Below are 19,656 nucleotides of genomic sequence, written 5' to 3'. Positions count from 1 at the left end.
CGGGTGCCGGGTTACAGCCCCCGGCCCCAGCAGGGCCCCCCCTCCATCCTCAAGAGCTCAGTGGTCACCTCCACCCATCCTCAGAGCTCTTCCCGTCTTGCAGCCATGCACCTGTAAAGCCATGGCTTCACTCACGCGCACGCGCACACACGCGCACAGTCTCTCACACACGCACGTGGGCGCACGCACCTAGCAACCATTCTGCTCTGTGTGCACCTGTGTCAATACCGGGTGGACCTTGGAAAGTGCTCAGGTCGTGGGCTTGCTCTCAGCGCTGATCGTCCTTGCTGACTCTCCTGAAATACGATCAACCATTGTCAAGCTTCTTTTCCTATTCTTCCATAGGACCCCCAAAGCTCTCCCCACCATCCATGTGCGCTGCTTAGCTGCCCCCCTTTTAGGGCCAAATGGATGCATACTTGGACATCAAAGATACTTACATTTTTATGTAAAAATACCTACTCCAAACATCACACTTGAGCTTTCCTAGTGGGCACTGAACAGGAGTATTTCAAACATTCCGCATCTTCTGCAAAAAGGAGACATGCGTCGCATTGTGCTCTGTCCAGAAAATACAGGCAGTGCATCAAGACAACTGGTCTTTAGTGCTAAGCCCGGGTTTGTCACCGTGAAACGGCTCTTTCTTATACTGGACGTAGAAAAGCTAGAGAACTTTTGCTTATCTAAAGCTGCTTTCCTGAGGGGATGTGAGAATGTTGGCGTGTGGACTTACACGTCCTTACCGGACACTGGAATGGGGGGATACAACCCCAAAAGGCAAAGCTAAGGCTGCTTGAAAAGCGGACCCAAGCCGAGTTCTCGTGCTTGCCCGGTGCGTCATCTTCAGAGAGATGGATGTGCAAGTCTGTGGGCACTGGAACGCCCGGTCCTGGAATGCCTTTATTACTCTCCATTTTCACACATAATGTGTAGTCTTTGGCTCATTTTTATTATGGCGATAACTTGGAGACTCATCTCTCAAGCCTGAAGGCAATTTGGCATAGCTGAAAATGCATCAGTGAGTAAATGGGACTCTCTCGCCTGGGGCCAGAAGGAGACTCATATTTTATCTGACTTTTAGATATTGTGTTGTTAACAATAGTGTGCCAAGACCTCTCACAGCAATGAAGGCACCAGGCACTGTCAGGGTAGGGAGAAAAAGAAAGCTGTAAGGGGTGTATCTGACCAGTGGTTTCCAACCCGGGGGCCAGTGCTCCGCGCATCACGTTTGGAAAACTGGGTGAGTTTATGGATGAGGAAAGTGAAGTCTCCCGAGTGTGCGAGGAGCGGAGGGGAGGCCGCCACTTCGCACAGGGCAGGTCTGGTCTCGTCCTCAGAGCCACGTCCTTCCACGCCTCACGGCGGGGAAGCCCCTGGTGGGTGGCAGGTTCCCCTGGGGGGATAAGAAGATGTCCCAGCTCCACCGGGGTGGCGACGGGCGTGCTGGTGACGCTTCCAGCCCTGCGCCTCCCGTGTGCAGACGCGGCCCTGAGCCAGAGCGGGGTTCCGTCTCCCCGGGCCGATGGGCTGCTGTTTGCCGAAACAAGCGATGTGTTCCCCATTCTGAACCCTGACATCACTGGCCTTCTTTGGGGTCAGTGTGGGTGAGGCGAGCTGGGTCCTTCTGCTTCCTCTTCGCCTGGACCTTCCCACCCTGACTTTGGTGTTCAGGATGTGAAGTTCCCTCTCCCCCTTTTCTCACGCCGTCTGCTCCCGCTGTGTGGGTGAGAGGCCGAGTCCACGAAGCGGTCTCCACACACCGTCTCCCGTGGGTTCACTCAGAGCCTCCAACTTGCTTTGGATGGCGTCACGGTGGCCGCGTTGGCTTTGTTGATTTCCCCTCTGAAGAAGACGTCTGTGAGTCACTTGTGCCATTTCTGTTTGTGACCACCAGGGTGGGCGCCAGCGTGCACTTCTCCTGCGAGGACAATTACGTGCTCCAGGGACCCAAGAGCCTCACCTGCCAGCGAGTCACCGAGACCCTGGCCGCCTGGAGCGACCACCGGCCCATCTGCCGAGGTGAGGTGGCATGGGGGGTGGGGGGCCGGGGCCCAGCTTCCCACGGGTGGGGGGGCCCAGCGTGAGAGGCTGGTGGAGGCGTGGAAGTGCTGAGCAGCAGGGCGGTGCGCTCAGGGCGCGGCTGCCCGCAGCGTCTGTCTCGTGACATCCCACACGAGTTAGTTCTCCCGCCTCTTCTCTACCGACACCCCAGCACCCGCAGCCCGGCCTGCCCCCATCTCCCTCGCTTCTCGCGCTCTGGGCGGGGTTGCTGCGCTCCCACCTTCCCAGTGCTCCCGTCGCAAGGGAGAGCGAGCGAGCTGCGGTTAGCTCAGTCTGGCTGATTTCACTTCACGTACCGACCTCCAGTGTCGTCCACGGTGTCACCGAGGGCAGGACGTTCCTCTGTCTACGGCCGAGGGCTTTCCCCTCCGTGCCACGTTTCAGCGGGCCTCGGTGGCTTCGGTTTCCATGCCGCGGTGACCGTGGGAGGCCCGCGCCCATCCCAGCCGGGAGCTGTGCACGCCCTCGCTGCCCGCGGGTGTGCAGGTCCGCCGGGCCGGCTTCCATATGGCTGCCCTCCTCGGGCCTCGCACGCACAGGGTCCAGAGCCCCATACTCCACGTGTATAGACCCTCAGGTCCAGTCCAGAGAATGCCGGCAGAGAACGTCTTCCCACGGGAGACTTGGGTGGTTGTTTCCTTGCATTCCTGTGAAACTCTCGGGGAACGCCACGCGTTCACGGCACTCATGTTCGTGAGCGGAGGTGTTGAGTCCACGGCCCCCTCCCCCCTTCCCTGGCCGGCCGGGGAGCTGCTCCGGTTAGATGTCCACTCGCTCCCGGTCAGGGTGCTGAGCCTTTTCACACCGGCCCCCTCCCTCAACACGGAGGTTCGCCGGGGGCCATGGTGTGCAGGATGTACGTATTTGACTGGCTTGCACTCGGAGGAACGAAGGACATGGCCCACCCATACCTTGAGACAACCTCTTGTAACTGGGGAAGCTGCACCCTTCTTGGTCTATTTTAATATATGGCCAATGGTTATTTCAAATATGATTCAAAGATAATTGAATGAAAACCGTAGGCGACTGTTTCTTTTGGTTCTTCAGGTTCAGTCTTCTTTTAAAAAAATCTTATTTTAACATAATAATATCCTGAATATTCTCAATTCACTAGTATGTACTTTGGCCACACACGGGGTCATTTCATTTCTTTATTCAGTTGGCTGGTGACTTTGTGTCTGTGGGACACGGGTGCCGTTTAGACTCGCATTCGTGCGGCGTGACAGGCAAGTCAGTAGAGGCGTACCTGTGTCTGTGAGGGCCTCTCATTGCTTTCTAATGAAAGCACTCAGAACCCTTTCCCGCGCCATGGTTGGAGATCGGCAGCGTATTCGCATGGAGAACAGCCACTGCGATGCCCTAGAACCCAGAGGCCTCCCTCCTGAGTGTAGCTCTGCTCCCCGCCCGCCCGCTCTCCTCCCCTGCACGGCCGCACCTGGCGTCTGCGCTCAGCACACAGGAGGCCAGCCACGGAACGCTCACAGGCACGAGCCACGTGGTGCTGTGTTCCAGGAGGTCAGCCACGGAACGCTCACAGGCACGAGCCACGTGGTGCCGTGTTCCAGGAGGTCAGCCACGGAACGCTCACAGGCATGAGCAACGTGGTGCCGTGTTCCAGGAGGTCAGCCACGGAACGCTCACAGGCACGAGACGCGAGGTGCCGTGGTCCAGGAGGTCAGCCACGGAACGCTCACAGGCACGAGCCACGTGGTGCTGTGTTCCAGGAGGTCAGCCACGGAACGCTCACAGGCACGAGCTGCGTGGTGCCGTGTTCCAGGAGGTCAGCCACGGAACGCTCACAGGCACGAGACGCGAGGTGCTGTGTTCCACGCCTGGCTTACTTCACGCAACGCTACCATCTCCAGTTTCATCTGTCCTGCTGCAAATGACAGGAAGTCCTCCTCTCCCCTTCACTCCTGATGAGGTCCACAGAAATGGGTTCTGGACCTTCCCGGGAGCGTCTGTGTTTGGCTGGGTGGCCGGTGGAGATCTTCGGCTTTTGGACATGTCTCTGTTGGAGGCGGGGCTTTCCAATCTTGGGATCACATGGGTGCGGCAGAGGGCGGAGTGGTCGCCCAGTCGTCCCAGCCGACGGCTTCGGAAGCGCAGGCGCCAGGGCCGTGGCCCGAGCTTCGGCCCCCATCTGAGAGCACAAATCATGCACACACACCCCCATGCACACACGCACATCTTCCTCTAAGCGCCTTCCCCGTACGGCACGGTAGTCTCCGCGTGGCCCCTCGACACCCACCTCCCGTCCCGCCCCGAGCCTGCCTGCTGCCTCCCAGCCCGGCTGCGAGCCCCTCGCTGCGGCCCAGCCGCGCCTGCCCAGCCCTGCGGGGTCAGGCCTCTCCCGGGTCTGCGAGGCAGCAGGCTCTCTCCCGCGCCCGCCCGAGGTCTGGCCGCCCCGCACGGAGCTCGACGACAAGTTCATCCCGCGGGCTCCATGAGTTCCATCCAAGCAGAACCGGGAGCCCGGGAGATGGAGCTGGAGGCCAGGCTCCCCCCCCCCAAGGGACGGCCGCCCCCGTCTGCTGTCGGAGGGACAGGCCGTCAGGACGTGCGCAGGTGACCGGGCTGGACCCCGGGGGAGTGGGCCTGGACCCCGGGGGGGTGGGGAGAGGGCAAGGCCGTCTGAGAGCGTAGCTGCTGATTAACTGAAAGCCATGCAGGAAAAGCTGGGTAGACAGGAGCCCGGTCCCCAGCACCTCTGAGCAGCACCTGCATTGCTTGGTGACTCGCTGGGAGCTGGCGAAAGTCCCCCCCACGCCGGCTCCTCCTCCTCCTCCTCCTCCTCCTCCTCCTCCTCCTCCTCCTCCTCCTCCTCCTCCTCCTCCTCCTCCTCCTCCTCCGGACTCTCCAGAGAGACTGGCGTTCGCTGCCCGCTTGCCCCAGGCGCCCGCGAGCGGAGCGGTGCCGGGAAAGCCATCGCCGTCACCGCGGAGCCTGCCGGGGCCTCCCGGCCCGGTGAACGGCTCCCGGTCAGCCCTGCTCCGGCCACCGCGCAGGGACAGGCGCCCACGCCGCCGTGACAACGCGGCCGGGGCCCCTCGTGTGCGAGCGGGCCGGCCACCGACCTGCGCCTGCCCTCCTCCCACGCCAACGCCCACGGGTGACTCGCACGCCACGGGTGTGCGGCCATCGGGCCCGAGAAGCCAAACTGCACCTGAATTTGACTTTAATAATACTTCATTACACCTGAACATGCAAAGTACTGCCATGGTAACATGGGCCAATAGTACAAACAGGGATTTGTATCGTCTCTGCTTTCTTGTTCTTGTTGTATCTATCATGCACGTCTGCGCACGTTTTGTGCTTGTGGCATGCTTTCTCTCAGAGCGGCCCTGGACGTTCTGCAGAGCTGCGACGTGGGAGGACTCAAGTCTAGAAGGAGCTTGCTTATGGCTCCTTCCCAGTTGTGGAGGAGAGCCGTTCACAATCTGTGTGTGTGTGTGTGTGTGTGTGTGTGTGTGAATCTCTGTGTGTGTGTGAGAGAGAGAGAGAGAGAGATAGGAGAGAGAGATTTCCTGGCCTCTATGCCCACCACAGAGGTCATTTCTTCAGTTTAAATCCCTAACTTTTCCAGGCTACCCAACTACAAAGAACCTCAAGCGAGTCAGGTCCCCCCCGTAAGCAGCGAGCCTCCAGTCAGCCTAGGGACTGGCTGCCTCTTCAATAAGACGAGCTGTGTGGATGGAAATAGTCCTAGAAGCGTATCTTTTGTAACTGTTGAAAGATGACCTTAGGCAGCTAAGATGTGCAGGGACCGTGAAATTGAACGTCCCCACCTGAATCAGGTGAGACCACGGGACGTCTGCTTCTCTGGAGATGGGGTCCCCTGATCAAGCCCCTTTCTCTGTGCTATCCCCGCCGTCACCGGCATGGGCAAAGATAAGCCACGTCGTGGCCCAGATCTCCCTCACCTTGAGCCAGTAAAGAACGTTAGCCCTTGCATGGACCAGGCCAGCCTCCGCCGTCCGATACAGAGAAAGACCTCTGCTCTGAACCTCAGGTCTGCTCGGCCTCACGGTATGACACGAAAAGGCCTTCTTCTCGAGGTCCCTGTGCTCACCCTGCGAGGGGACTCTGACTCCTCCGTCCTCGCTCCTCTCTCCCGAGGGCTTGAGAAACCGCGGTGACTCAGCCGCGCCCCGCCCATCTAGAAACGCACACGGATGGCCTATTCTGCATTAGCTGATTAACTCTGTGCGTGGGGGCATTACCTTGCCTTTCTGTTACCAAACAGAGGCACGTTGTCATAACTCAGTAATTATACAAGTGATTTCGTTTGAAATTATGCCTGCTTCATTTAGAGATATGAAAACAACTATTAGGACTTTTTTTTTTGGCGGGGTAAAACATTATGAGCGGATTAAAACTGTCTTGAGCGTCTCTAACCGGCAGTAGATTTCTGCAATAAGCAAACAATGAAAGATTCTTGAGGTGGTTATCATCTTATTCCTTAAGTGACATGTTCAGGCTGACATTTCCTTTCATCAGTATTTAGGGGAGATGGATGTCAAGCACTTTCCCCAGTGCTAATGTGCTTCGGTCCGGGGCTAATATCTTGAGTTGCTCCCTGAGTTGAAAGGGCAGTTAGGAAACGTGAAGTGTTATTTGCTGTGGCAAGCATGACTACAGAAAAGTTAATTAGAGCCAATAGAGGTCACTGAATAAAGTTAATATTACCTTGGGATTCCAGGTTGGCAAGCTAGGAATTAATTCCTTCATTTATTCATGTGCCACACGGTTGTCTGAGATTTTTCTGTGCTACCCCTGTTTTTATGACCCTCTGAGTAGCAATGAAAAGATGGTCTGTCCCTGAAAGGTGGTTCACTCCACTGAGTTACAGGTCTAGCCTCAATGGTTGAATTTTGTTTTACACAGGATTGTTTGTTCAGGTAGTTACTGTCTCAAGGATTTAGAGAGACATACCTACAGTTAACTTCTTTCAACTCCACTGAGTTTGGCATTCTGTAACAACATCTCTATAATTGTTCCCAAATTCTCGACTCCTGCACTGTTTTCACTTGGTGACTACGGGCCAATCATGTGACCTAAGGTTTGCAGAGGCAAGACAAATATTTATTGAAGAAGCTATCAAATGTCAAAAGACATCTGCTCCGAATATTTTCTTATTTCTACACATTTCACTTCAGATGATTCTTTCAATAACTGACCAACACTATGAGCAAAAGGAACTACAACTAACCCATTGTTAAAACGTGCTGCAAAGACAGAGCTTTCTACCTGGGAGCTGTCCCCAGATCAGAACCGTTGGGTGGATTTGTTCCCCTGGTGGACGGGGTCTGTGTTGGAAGAGGAGTCGCGACGTGCTCCGTGGGGAATGTGGCGTCCGCGCCAGCGGCCACCGCCACGCACCGCTTCCGTGGACGGATGTCGCTGGGCGTCAGCACCACGGAACATCACTGAGAACCGTTTCCCCGAGCGGTGGCTAGGACGCCTCCATGACTGCTGAGAACCGATGAGAACCGATGTCCCTCAGTCACGCTGGCGACCCAGCTTCAGAGCACACAGCGGGGGGGGCGGGGTGCAGGCCCGCGATGGAGGGACCCCAGGGGCGGCGGGGGCCGCACCAGCACCCAGCCGGCTCCGTCGCACCCACTAGGATTCTTACCGTGGCACCGTGTTTGCGCCGATGCCGTTTTATTACAACACGCAATGCAGGAGCCGCAGCCACGCACTGGACCGTAGCGACGGCACGGCCCCCCGTGCGGCCCTGCTGGAAGCTCCTCTGCCAAGGCTGCCCCGCCACCGCGGGTGTCGTGCGTGGCCAGGAGCTCGTGGCTCACGGGAGGCGCGGGGCCCTCTCCAGGGACAGCCCCTGACGGAGGCCGTTCGGGAGAGAAGCCGTGCGGGCGGAGGGAGGGCACACACGCGTGTGGGGCTCCCTGTCAGGGGACACTCATCACACACACACACACACACACACACACACACACACACACACACACGGGCTCCAGGGAGCAGGCTACTTTCCGTCATCACTTACACAGTGTAGGTCGTGTGGACAGCCAGTGTTCTCAAAGCTATTTTCACGTGCTTATTCAGGTACAGCAGACCGAATTTTACCTAGTTGTTCTACGGGAAGTCCTGTCATGCTACCTCGCTACCCCACAGTTAGGATCCGCTGACAAGTGGTCTGAGTGATTTGGCCCCATTTTCATATGCCGAGGAGCACAGCGAGCCTACCTCCCGGGAAGGAAGCGAAAGAGAGGCCAGGCCAGCTGAGGAGCCACAGGCACGAGGAAGAAGAGCTGTTACTCTACCAAAGGAGGCATCCTGGGTACCATGTTATATTGGTGCCTGCATCCTGGGTACCATGTTTTATCGGTGCCTGCATCCTGGGTGCCATGTTTTATCGGTGCCTGCATCCTGGGTACCATGTTTTATCGGTGCCTGCATCCTGGGTACCATGTTACAGCAATGCCCACGCAAGAGGGAGTTGCACATTCCTACTACATGTGGGGAAGGCTAGAACGACGTGTTTCCGGCTCCCCCATGGGAGGCCTGAAGGCCAGGCCTCCTGGGGGTGATGGCTGAGGGTTCTAGAAAGATGAGGGCCGCAGGGACAGGCCGCAGGGGCGGTGAGCTGGGATGGTTGTGACTCGGCACTGGTGGCGGCTCATTCGGTCCGTGTGTGGGCGATGGCCACCAAAATGAGGCACGGGGCTCCTCCAGCTTCCCTTCTAGATCCTTCTATCTCTGTGTACATAATTAATACGATAACTACAATCAAGGTGGACATGAGACAAAGTTTCTCTATCCATCTGAAAAAAATCCTGCTAAAATAAGAGGGAAATGGAATTATCTTAAAATCCCAAATGAAGACTTTTTCCGTTTTCTTGCTGGGAGCGTGCGCGGTCGTTTCTGTTGCCGTTCGCGTTGTGCTGGGGAGGGGTTGGCACCGTTTGCATGGAATGGAATCCGAGCCTTCCGCGCCGTGTCGGGAGCCCCCTCCCTGCCCCCCGCTCCCGACGCGGAGGAGCGGGCTGGGGGAGACAGAACCGCCCGCTCAAGGCCCAGCACAGCTCAGATGGCCCAAGGCTCTGAAAGCCGACGCCGCTGTGCCCGAGCGTGAGCGTGCTAGGCAGATTATCCACGCAAGCACGCGCGCGTGAACACCCTGACCTCCTCCCTCTCTCGCTGCAGCTCGGACGTGCGGGTCGAACCTGCGGGGGCCCAGCGGCGTCATCACCTCGCCCAACTACCCGGTGCAGTACGAGGACAACGCGCACTGCGTGTGGGTCATCACCACGGCGGACCCCGACAAGGTGAGGCCTCCCCCCGCCCCCCTCGCCCCCCTCCCCCCCCCCGCGCCCGGCGCTCGTGGGGCCTCATCACAGTCCCCGCTGCGCCCCGCCAGCGCCAGCGAAGCCCTAACTTCCCCTCCTAAGTCCCGGGACTCGGGTGTCCCCCCCCCCAGCAGTGGGGTCCTCTCGCGACGCGTCTCCCCCGCGGCGTGGCCGGTGTCGGCACATCTCCCGTCGCAGGGCCGGAGGCCGGGTCGCATCTGCTGCACGACGTGTTCTCTCTGTGATTCGCGCGGAGTTCAGTAGAGATGATCGCAGGGAAGAGGGGGGCGATGCCGATGCGCCCGCGTGCGGGGTCCCAGGCAGACGCCCCCGGGCGAGGGGGGAGCGCGCGCTCAGGGCGCGGCTGGCGGCGCCGTCCCCGGTGGCCCCCCTCCCCGGCGGCCCCCCTCCCCGCCGGCCCCCCTCCCCGCCGGCCCCCCTCCCCGCCGGCCCCCCTCCCCGCCGGCGTCGGTTGGAAACCCACCGGGCTGCACCGGTCGCCCGGGCCGCTGTGGCTCGGCCCTGAAGCGGAGCCGGCTGCTTTGCATTCTGCGAGCTTCCAGCGGACGCCGGCTGGGTTCTGTTTGCTTACTCGAGTCCTGGCTTCTCAGCTATTATTGATGAGAAAATGCCAGCTCTGGGGAACAGAAGTGGCTAAGCGCACGGGTGCGAGCGGCGTCCAGCTGCCGGGGTGCTGCCGGGGTGCTGCCGGGAGCCCCGGCTCTGGGACCCCGGCCCCCAGCGTTCCAGACCCGCGGTCTTCCTGCCGGCCGACCCGCGAAGGCCAGCCAGGTCGTTTCATGTTTTACCAGGCAGTCACTATTTTGCATCCTCTGTGCCCTACTTAGATTAGATTGTAGATTTGGGCGAGTTGGTGAAGATGATGAGCTTCAGACTCTCCCTCCATCAAAGTGCTCCTGAGAGTCTTTGCTTCGGAAGGCAGCTGTGGGAATCAATAAGTACGGTGTCTGAGGAGGGGCCCTGGTGTTACCTATTTTCAGCTATTAGTACAAGAACCACAAACACGATGAAGCAAAGGATAAGTTAAGGACCTGGCATCGCGGTAACAATGGATTAAACCATCCCTTTGCCCATCAAAAAGGAAGAGCTTTTTTTTAAAAAAAAAAAAACTGAATGTGAAGTACCTATCATGTTACTAGTTAATAAATTGTCTCATTCATTTGTGAAGTCACCTATTTTAAAAATTGTTAGAAAAGCCAGGCACCGGTGGCTCACGCCTGTCATCCTAGTGACTCGGAAGGCTGAGATCTGAGGATCGTGGTTCAAAGCCAGCCCAGGAAGGAGAGGCCATGAGACTCTTATCTCCAATTAACCACCAGAAAACCCGAAGTGGTGCTGTGGCTCAAAGTGGTAGGACATTAGCCAGCCTTGAGCTGAGGAGCTCAGGGACAGCACCCAGGCCCAGAGTTCTATTTTCAGCTATGAGTACAAGAACCACATGACCCCTGACTGGGGGGGGGAGGGCGGGGAATGACAGAATACTCTTAATTTCTCTGGCTAAAATTTCCAGAACTCCGTTGCATGCGTGTGGTAGGAATTAATACCGTTGGATGAGTTTCGTGCTTTTGCCATTCACTGTGCTGTTAGACGTGGTTGGTCGTGTGTGAGCTTCGTCACGTCGAGGCCTGGTTCTCTTGGGGGGGGGGGCGAAAGAGCCACCCTGACTGGGTGTGCGAGGGTCTTAGGCAGGGTCTGTCTTCCTCCGTGCTCGCCGAGGGAGTTCACACGCAGCTTTCTGCTCTGGGGTGCTGGGGTGGGGCTGGGGGTGCAGAGGGGGTTGGGACGATCCCCTCCCTTCCTGGGACACGGGGGAGCTGAGCGGCCAGGGTACGGTCCGTCCTTTCAAAGCCTAGCGGCACGCGGCCCGGGCCCTTCCAGACCGGGCTCTCCCGGGCACACGGACGAGCCCGCCTCCTGTCACGGTGCCATCCTCATCAGCTGAGGCTTTGATTGCCTCCTCCTTCAATCTTGGTAAATCCTCTGTGTCTGGAAAGTTACCCATGTCTTCTCAATGTCCCAGTTTATTAGACTGAACATTCAAAACATATTCCCCAATGAACTGTCTATTATACAATGCCATCTTTTGCCTGGGATCTTATTTATATAGGTCCCCTCTGTCTTTCTTTTGTTTAGTTTAGCTAAGAGTTGGTCAACTTTTTGCTTATTTCAAATAATGAACTCACTATTTCGTGTGCCCTTTTACAAGTGTTCTTTGGTATCTATCTCTTCCCCGATGTTTTTCCTTTCTTTTCATCTGCTTGTTTGGGTGCGGTTATTCGTGGATGGAAAGATCATTCACCACGATACCTCTTCGGCTCACGACTGTAATCCTAGCTCCTTAGGAAGCTGGAATTTAGAGGATTGTGGTTTAAGACTATTCCAGGTAGACAAGTTTGCCACACTCACTCCAAAATAACCACCAAAAAGCAGAGCTGGAGGCGTAGCTCCAAGAGTACAGTGCCGGCCTAAGACTTATGAGGCCTGCATTAAAACCCCAGTACTATTAAAAAACATTATTAGTCATATTCACCATGATCCAGTTGGCTTTAATGCCACGATGTTCAACATATACAGATCAATACATACAACGAACCACCACATCAGTTTCATAAAGAATAAATCACATTATCTGCTCAAGTAATGCAGAACCTGAGTGTCCAGTTCAGCGTCTCTTCCTGGCAAAAATCTGGAGGGAAATATATGGAGACGAATCAAGCTCACACATTGACAAACCACATTTAACAGCACAGTGAATGGCAAAAGCACGAAACTCTTCCTCTAAAATCAGAAACAGACAATGGTATTAATTCCTACCACACTTATGCAATGGAGTTCTGGAAATTTTAGCCAGAGAAATTAAGAAAAATAAAGAAATAAAAGAGGATACAAAGAGGAAATAAAAAAGAAAAAAATCTTCTTCAACCAATACGGTCAAAGAAGATTCTAAACAGGGTCCCAAAAATCTCTTAGAAATGTGAATTCTTCCAAGCAGACATTGGTCATGAATACACAGAAAGCAGTCATGTTTTCACACTAATAATTTACAGAGAAGAAATCAAGAAAACGATCCCATTTATAACATTTCCCCCAATATAATATGTTTAGAAATAAGCCTAGCCAAGGAGATAAATCATGTCTGCAATGAGAGCTAAACAGCACCAGGGAAAGAAACTGAAGCCAGAAAGAACTCTCTTGTTCATGGACCGGGAGAATTAACGTTGGTAACGTGGGCATACCACCAAAAGCTAGATACAGATGGAATTCAATCCCCACCAAAACACCAAAAACACGCTTCAGAGAAATAAAATCACTTCCTATGGAAACCTAAGAGATATCAAATTATCAAAGCCATTATGAGCCCAAAGAGCAATGCTGGCTACATCATGATTCGGGCACAGCAAGCAGATGAGTTCTGGATGTATTTGCTGTTCAATTGTTCAACTGCTAACGACGCTTCGGTTGTATTTCCAAGCGTTTCCCACGCATGGCTTCAGCTAAGAACACCAGACCGTATGGCCATCTTACTTGAAACTGGGGAAAGGACCTCGGAGCCCATTTGTCATGGGAAGAGATTGAGTCTGGGGTGAAGTTAATTTCAGTGAAGCACTTGGTAACTGGTAGAGTTCATTTCTGAGCTCTGAAGTAAGAGCTACAGAAACCAGAAATGCCAGTGGCACTGAAAATGACAGACAGAGGGAGGAGGCGTGGGGCCGCCCTGCCTCTCGAACCTTGCGCTCTGCTACGTCTCTAAGGCCGGCGGCTCTGCTGTGGTGTCATGAACGAGGCTTACAGGGGAAACCCTGTTTCCAAGAAGTCGGAAACCCAAGATGTTCCAAGCAGGAAGCCAGAGTTTCAGTGCATATCTGCAGAGGATTTCATTAACACCGTTCCAGTATTTCCAGAATTCGCCTAAATCCGGCTTACACAGGAGCAGTGGTACTTCCTACACCATGCTGAAGTTGAGTGTACACGCTTGAGTCTCTTCTCCTTTCCCGGGTACACCAGGATTGTTGCAATTTCTAACCAGAAGTCAGCGTGGGGTTGCTGTGTTCTTCCCACTATGTGGAGGAAATGCTTCTAGAATGTTCCTAGCAGGTTCCCTTCAGGCACCATGGAGTCAGAGCCCACGGCCCAGGTCCTGGGTGCTGGGGTGGCTGGCGGCCAGTCCCCGCGTCCCCGTCGGCGCGTGCCCCACGCAGGCGGAGGCTGTGGACGGGCCACGGGCAGGGCTCTGGGCTCCCGTTCCGGGTGTGGGGTTCAAAGCCCGTTACCCTCTTCTCGTACCTCACTCCGGGAGAGCGGCCCGGTCCGTGTGCGGGGTGCCGTCTCGGGAGGCTCCGAGTCAGTCCTGACATCCTCCCAACCCATGGCGAGGAAGGGGCGCCGTGACACGGCCGATCCCCCCGGGCCCCTCTCCTGTGGTGGAACTGGAGCTTGGTTCCGCCATCTTGGTGCACACCCACCAGGATTTGTGAAGATGGTGCGGAAGTGTTGATTTAATCACTCCCGGGTTGAGATGCCACGTTTCTGGGACTCGTGTCACAAGGCTTCAGAAAGCCACTGCCCGCCGCCTTGCCCCCGGCGGGTGCTGAGAGGAGGAGCCGATACTCCAGGCCGGTACTCGCGCACCAGCCCTGCGAACGCACCACTTCCACACCTGAAGGCATCTCAATTAAGCAGAATTACCATCCAAATTAAGCACCAGTCATTGCCATTAAGTATAATTAGGCTTAATTTGATTCCTTGGGAGACATTCCAAATAAGTGGGTTTCCCAATAAAGTGCACAGTGATGAGGGTATATTACAAATTAAGCATAAAGGAAAGGACACTTATATAAAACCCCAAGGCACCAGCCTGGTCCGAAGTATTGATGGAAAGTTCTGGGTGGGAAGAGTCTAAGCACCTCATTCTCTCTCTGTGTGTGTGTGTGTGTGTGTGTGTGTGTGTGTGTGTGTGTGTGAGGGGGGGGAGAGACCGGGTCAACAAACTTTCACAAACAATGTATATAGAGCAGGAAACAAAACTGAATTCGGAATGCTAGTTAGAGCCGAGGGCATCTGTCCTTCTGGTTTTGGAATAGTGAAGTTGTTCTGAAGTATTTCTCTCTCCTGGTCTGAACTCTGGCTTTACAATTACGTAACCAGGTCACCCGGCTCCCCCTGGAAGAAGTGATTTATACGATCACACTGTGCTTGTGTGAAGAAGCACTCGGTACAGAATAAGTTATGGAAGACGTGTGGTGTCCCCCTCACAATTACACGCTGCATAGAGCTTTGTGCAAATTCAACAGGAAGGGCATGGAATGGCGAGGTGTGTGTAGCACAATGGTGAGGTGTGTGTGCAATGGTGAGGTGTGTGCAATGGTGAGGTGTGTGCAATGGTGAGGTGTGTGTGCAATGGTGAGGTGTGTGCAATGGTGAGGTGTGTGTGCAATGGTGAGGTGTGTGTGCAATGGTGAGGTGTGTGCAATGGTGAGGTGTGTGTGCAATGGTGAGGTGTGTGTGCAGTGGTGAGTTGTGTGTGGAATGGTGAGGTGTGTGTGCAATGGTGGGGTGTGTGTAATGATGAGGTGTGTGTGCAATGGTGAGGTGTGTGTGCAATGGTGAGGCGTGTGTGAAATGGTGAGGTGTGTGTGTAATGGTGAGGTGTGTGTGCAATGGTGAGGTGTGTGCAATGGGGAGGTGTCTGTGCAATGGTGAGGTGTGTGTGCAATGGTGAGGTGTGTGTGGAATGGTGAGGTGGTGTGGAATGGTGTGGTGTGTAATGCAATGGTGAGGTGTGTGTGCAATGGTGAGGTGTGTGTAATGGTGAGGTGTGTGCAATGGTGAGGTGTGTGTGCAATGGTGAGGCGTGTGTGAAATGGTGAGGCGTGTGTGAAATGGTGAGGTGTGTGTGCAATGGTGAGGTGGTGTGGAATGGTGTGGTGTGTGTGCAATGTTGGGGTGTGTGTGTAATGGTGGGATGTGTGTGCAATGGTGGGGTGTGTGTAATGGTGGGATGTGTGTGCAATGGTGGGGTGTGTGTAATGGTGAGGTGTGTAGCGCAATGGTGAGGTGTGTAGCGCAATGGCGAGGTGTGTGTGTCACAATGGTGAGGTGTGTGTGGAATGGCGAGGTGTGTGTGCAATGGCGAGGTGTGTGTGCAATGGTGAGGTGTGTGTGCAATGGCGAGGTGTGTGTGTAATGGTGAGTTGTGTGTGGAATGGTGAGGTGTGTGTGCAATGGTGAGGTGGTGTGGAATGGTGTGGTGTGTAGTGCAATGGTGAGGTGTGTGTCACAATAGTGAGGTGTGTGTGCAATTGTGAGGTGTGTCACAATAGTGAGGTGTGTGTGGAATGGTGAGGTGTGTAGCGCAATGGCGAGGTGTGTGTCACAATAGTGAGGTGTGTGTGCAATGGTGGGGTGTGTGTGCAATGGCGAGGTGTGTAGTGCAATGGCGAGGGTGTGTGTGCAATGGCGAGGTGTGTAGCGCAATGGCGAGGTGTGTGGAATGGTGAGGTGTGTGTGGAATGGTGAGGTGTGTGTGCAATGGTGGGGTGTGTGCAATGGTGAGGTGTGTGTGCAATGGTGAGGTGTGTGTGTAATGGTGAGTTGTGTGTGTAATGGTGAGGTGTGTGTGCAATGGTGAGGTGTGTGTGTAATGGTGAGGTGTGTGTGGAATGGCAGGGTGTGTGTAATGGTGAGGTGTGTGTGCAATGGTGGGGTGTGTGTAATGGTGAGGTGTGTGTGCAATGGTGAGGTGTGTGCAATGGTGAGGTGTGTGTGCAATGGTGAGGTGTGTGTGCAATGGTGAGGTGGTGTGGAATGGTCTGGTGTGTAGTGCAATGGTGAGGTGTGTGCAATTGTGAGGTGTGTGTGTCACAATAGTGAGGTGTGTGTGAAATGGTGAGGTGTGTAGCGCAATGGCGAGGTGTGTGTCACAATAGTGAGGTGTGTGTGTAATGGTGAGGTGTGTGTGCAATGGTGGGGTGTGTGTGCAATGGCGAGGTGTGTAGCGCAATGGTGAGGTGTGTAGCGCAATGGCGAGGTGTGTAGCGCAATGGCGAGGTGTGTGTGGAATGGCGTGGTGTGTGTGCAATGGCGAGGTGTGCGGCGTAGTGCTGAGTTGCGTAGGTGGAGTCGCCAGTGTGGTTCCGAGGACGGTGGCCCCTGTGGGGAATCGCGGGCCTGGGTGGGCCGGGGCGCCCCGTGGCCCCGTGGCCCCGTGGGGGTCTTCGCCGGTGGGGACGCTCCGTGTCCCCCGGAAAAGGACATGAGAAGCGGACTGCAGGGGAGCAGACTTGGTGTTGATTTGGGGATTGGAAGTGTCTGGGCGCATTCACGCCCGCTCCTCGCAGCCGGGCTGGCTTTGGTTGCTCGCGTTACTTGTTTCTTGACCCACATTTCTCGCTGCAGTGAGGCGTTAAAGCCATTGGCGTTCACGCGCGTGTGTTGAGCAGTATATAATTTGTGCAAATATGAAGTGCTCGGAATCCACCTGCCCTTGCCTGGAGCAAGCACTGCTGCATCGAGCTCATGAAGGGGGCTCCGTTTCCATCTCGACGTCTTCAGGGAGGTGACGGGACCGCCACCGAGGGTGTGGTGTGAGCATGTGTGCCCGTGTGTGTGCGAGGAGTGTGCGTGCGCACGGGGTCTGCGCAGGTGGTGTGTGTACAGGGTGCCTGCGTGTGCTGTGTGTGCGCGTGCTGTGTGTCTGTGTGGTGTGTGTGCGTGTATGCACACATGCCTCGTGCACGCGTGTGCACACGTGCGTGTTACTGAGGAATGGAAGCAGGCGGGTGTGGGCCGGGATTCGAGGCGGGCAGCGCCGCTCCCCGAGGACGCATCCCTACGACGAGCAATGGCAGTGAGGAGGCGGGGGTTTGTCCCCCTCTGTATGAAGCGGCCTCCGACTCCTGAGGACACGTGAACATCTTTATCCCGCAGCCAGCACGCACCTCGTCTTCCTCCCGGTGCGAGAACAGAGAAGGGAGTTGCCTTAGGAAAAGCGTGACTACTTGGACTCACGAGGATTTGAACTCAGGGCCTCCGGTCTACTGGGCAGGCGGCCCCGCGTTCCCCAGTTGTGATTAGCATTTTGCTTGTTTTCCACGGGGCCTCACGCTTTCCGCTTGCGGCTGCCGTGGCTGAGGGTCACACGCCTGTGCCTCCCGGGTGGCTGGACTCACAGACGTGAGCGGCCACGCGGTCTCTGTTGAGATGGGGTCGGTGGAGGTTCTGCACCCCAGCCTCCACCCTCTGGACCCCATTTCCTGCCGTGTGCGCTACCGAGTGCGTAGGTGCTGGCGTCTGTGGAAGGAGACTTTATCCTCTCAGCCTGTGTTTCTCGTCCGACCCCCGCCGGCCGCGGGCCTGTCCACCGAGCACGAGCATGGGCTCTGCCCGGGACTGGCGGGGGGTGGGGGGGGTGGGGGGGCCGGTCCCTTGCTGGGGCCCGGCCGGCTGGGCCCAGGGTGGCTGGAGGGCAAGGGCGGCTTTGTGCGCAGCCGTGGGTGCACTTCCCAGTGCGGCCACGAGATGGCAGTGACGGCCCACGCTTCCCCTTCATGCCCACCATGGTCACCGGTGGGCCGACGCCTGCCTGGCCCTGGGTTGGGGACTGTCCCAGCGGCCAAGCACGGGAGGCGGTGCCGGGCCCGCAGCCTCGGCGCTGCCCGGAGGTGCCCGGGGCCGCCTCGCCGGGCGGGGGCCTCCACGGGCTGCCCTGTCCGTGCGCACTGAGGGAACCGGGTGCAGGAGGCTGAATGCAGAGCCCCGGGCCTTAGAGGACGCTGTGGCTGGCCACCGTGACATTGCAGCCCTTCCTGGGTGCTCAGGCCCGCACCCCACGGCCCCAGCTCTTCCTGGGTGCTCAGGCCCGCACCCCACGGCCCCAGCTCTTCCTGGGTGCTCAGGCCCATCCCCCACCACCCCAGCTCTTCCGGGGTGCTCAGGCCCGCACCCCACGGCCCCAGCTCTTCCTGGGTGCTCAGGCCCGCACCCCACGGCCCCAGCTCTTCCGGGGTGCTCAGGCCCGCACCCCACGGCCCCAGCTCTTCCTGGGTGCTCAGGCCCGCACCCCACGGCCCCAGCTCTTCCTGGGTGCTCAGGCCCATCCCCCACCGCCCCAAGTCTTCCGGGGCGCGCAGCCCCCTCCCCCCCACCGCCCCGTCCCTTCCTCTCGCCCAAGGCTGCCGGTGTCCGTCTTCCAGCCTTCCCGTGGGATTCTGAAACAGGTCCTCGTTCCTCGCACCTGCAGTCAGTTGCTCTACGAGGGGCGTGTTCTCTCGTAAACTAATCAGGTCGCACTAACGAATCTGCTACAAGAACAAAAGTGCTGATTTCACGTTTTCAAGATGAATGTCAGACATCATAGCGGAAGGCCTGCCTGCAACGGGAGACGAGGACTTTGTGTTTCAATACTTCATTGGTGGTAGTCTGATCCAAATGAGCAAATATGAATCACGGTGTGTGCACGTGTGTGTGTGTGTGTGTGTGTGTGTGTGTACACGTGCACACGCACACTGGTCCTAGGGCTTGAACTCAGGGCCTTGGCGCTGTCCCTGTGCATTGTTGCCCAAGGCCAGTGCTCTGCCACTTGAGCCATTCCTCCTCTCCTGGCCTTTTGCTGTTTAATTGGAGATAAGAGTCTCATGGACTTTCCTGCTCAGGCTGGCCTCAAACCTTGATCCTCAGATCTCAGCCTCCCGAGTAGATAGGATTACAGGCCTGAGACACCCAGGCCCAGCCCTGGATTAATATCTTGGTAATCATTTAATTGCATACTTCAGTATTTAATGAAATAATGATGAGTCTAGTTTTCAAAGATTCGAACATATTCTGTTGACAAAGCCCAGGTTATTGCTTTTTACCAAAATGAGCCTTTTGGAAAAGCTTTCTCAGCAATGATAATATTTGGATTCCTGAAGGCAAGCCGGGAGAAGCCTATATTAAATGTCATACTTTCCTTTGACATGCAATTTCCTAAAGCTTATATTATTAATCATTTTGTAGATAAATGCAAATCAGGTACATACTTATAATACACACATTATTAAAACTTTAATTAGACAACATCCTTCTATTTACTCAGAGAACTATTTCCAGAGATAATTTTATCCAGGTGTTTTCTGTCTGTCAAACGTGGGCTTCGGGTGAGGAGGGAGGGAGGGAGGGACGGAGTGTGTCAGCCTTCCCCCTTTGCTCACGCTCCCCGGGCACGCAGCTCAGGCCCCCCCATCCTCCAACTCGGGAGAGCGATCGAGGCCTCCCGGCCCCT

General features: G+C 56.1%; 1 protein-coding gene across 1 annotated transcript in view; it reads left to right on the top strand.

Annotated features, from left to right (window-relative positions):
- Positions 1-19,656, top strand: part of Csmd1 (CUB and Sushi multiple domains 1) — an 874,507-nt gene that overhangs the window by 642,074 nt on the left and 212,777 nt on the right. Inside the window, 2 exon segments of the mRNA XM_048330750.1 lie at positions 1,895-2,019; positions 9,235-9,356. Coding sequence (XP_048186707.1) covers positions 1,895-2,019; positions 9,235-9,356 — 247 coding nt within the window.

Source organism: Perognathus longimembris, chromosome 21, assembly GCF_023159225.1.
Source record: "Perognathus longimembris pacificus isolate PPM17 chromosome 21, ASM2315922v1, whole genome shotgun sequence".
Taxonomy (NCBI): domain Eukaryota; kingdom Metazoa; phylum Chordata; class Mammalia; order Rodentia; family Heteromyidae; genus Perognathus; species Perognathus longimembris.
The sequence above is the reverse complement of the archived record's forward strand: the minus strand, read 5'-3'. Positions and strand labels throughout refer to the sequence as shown.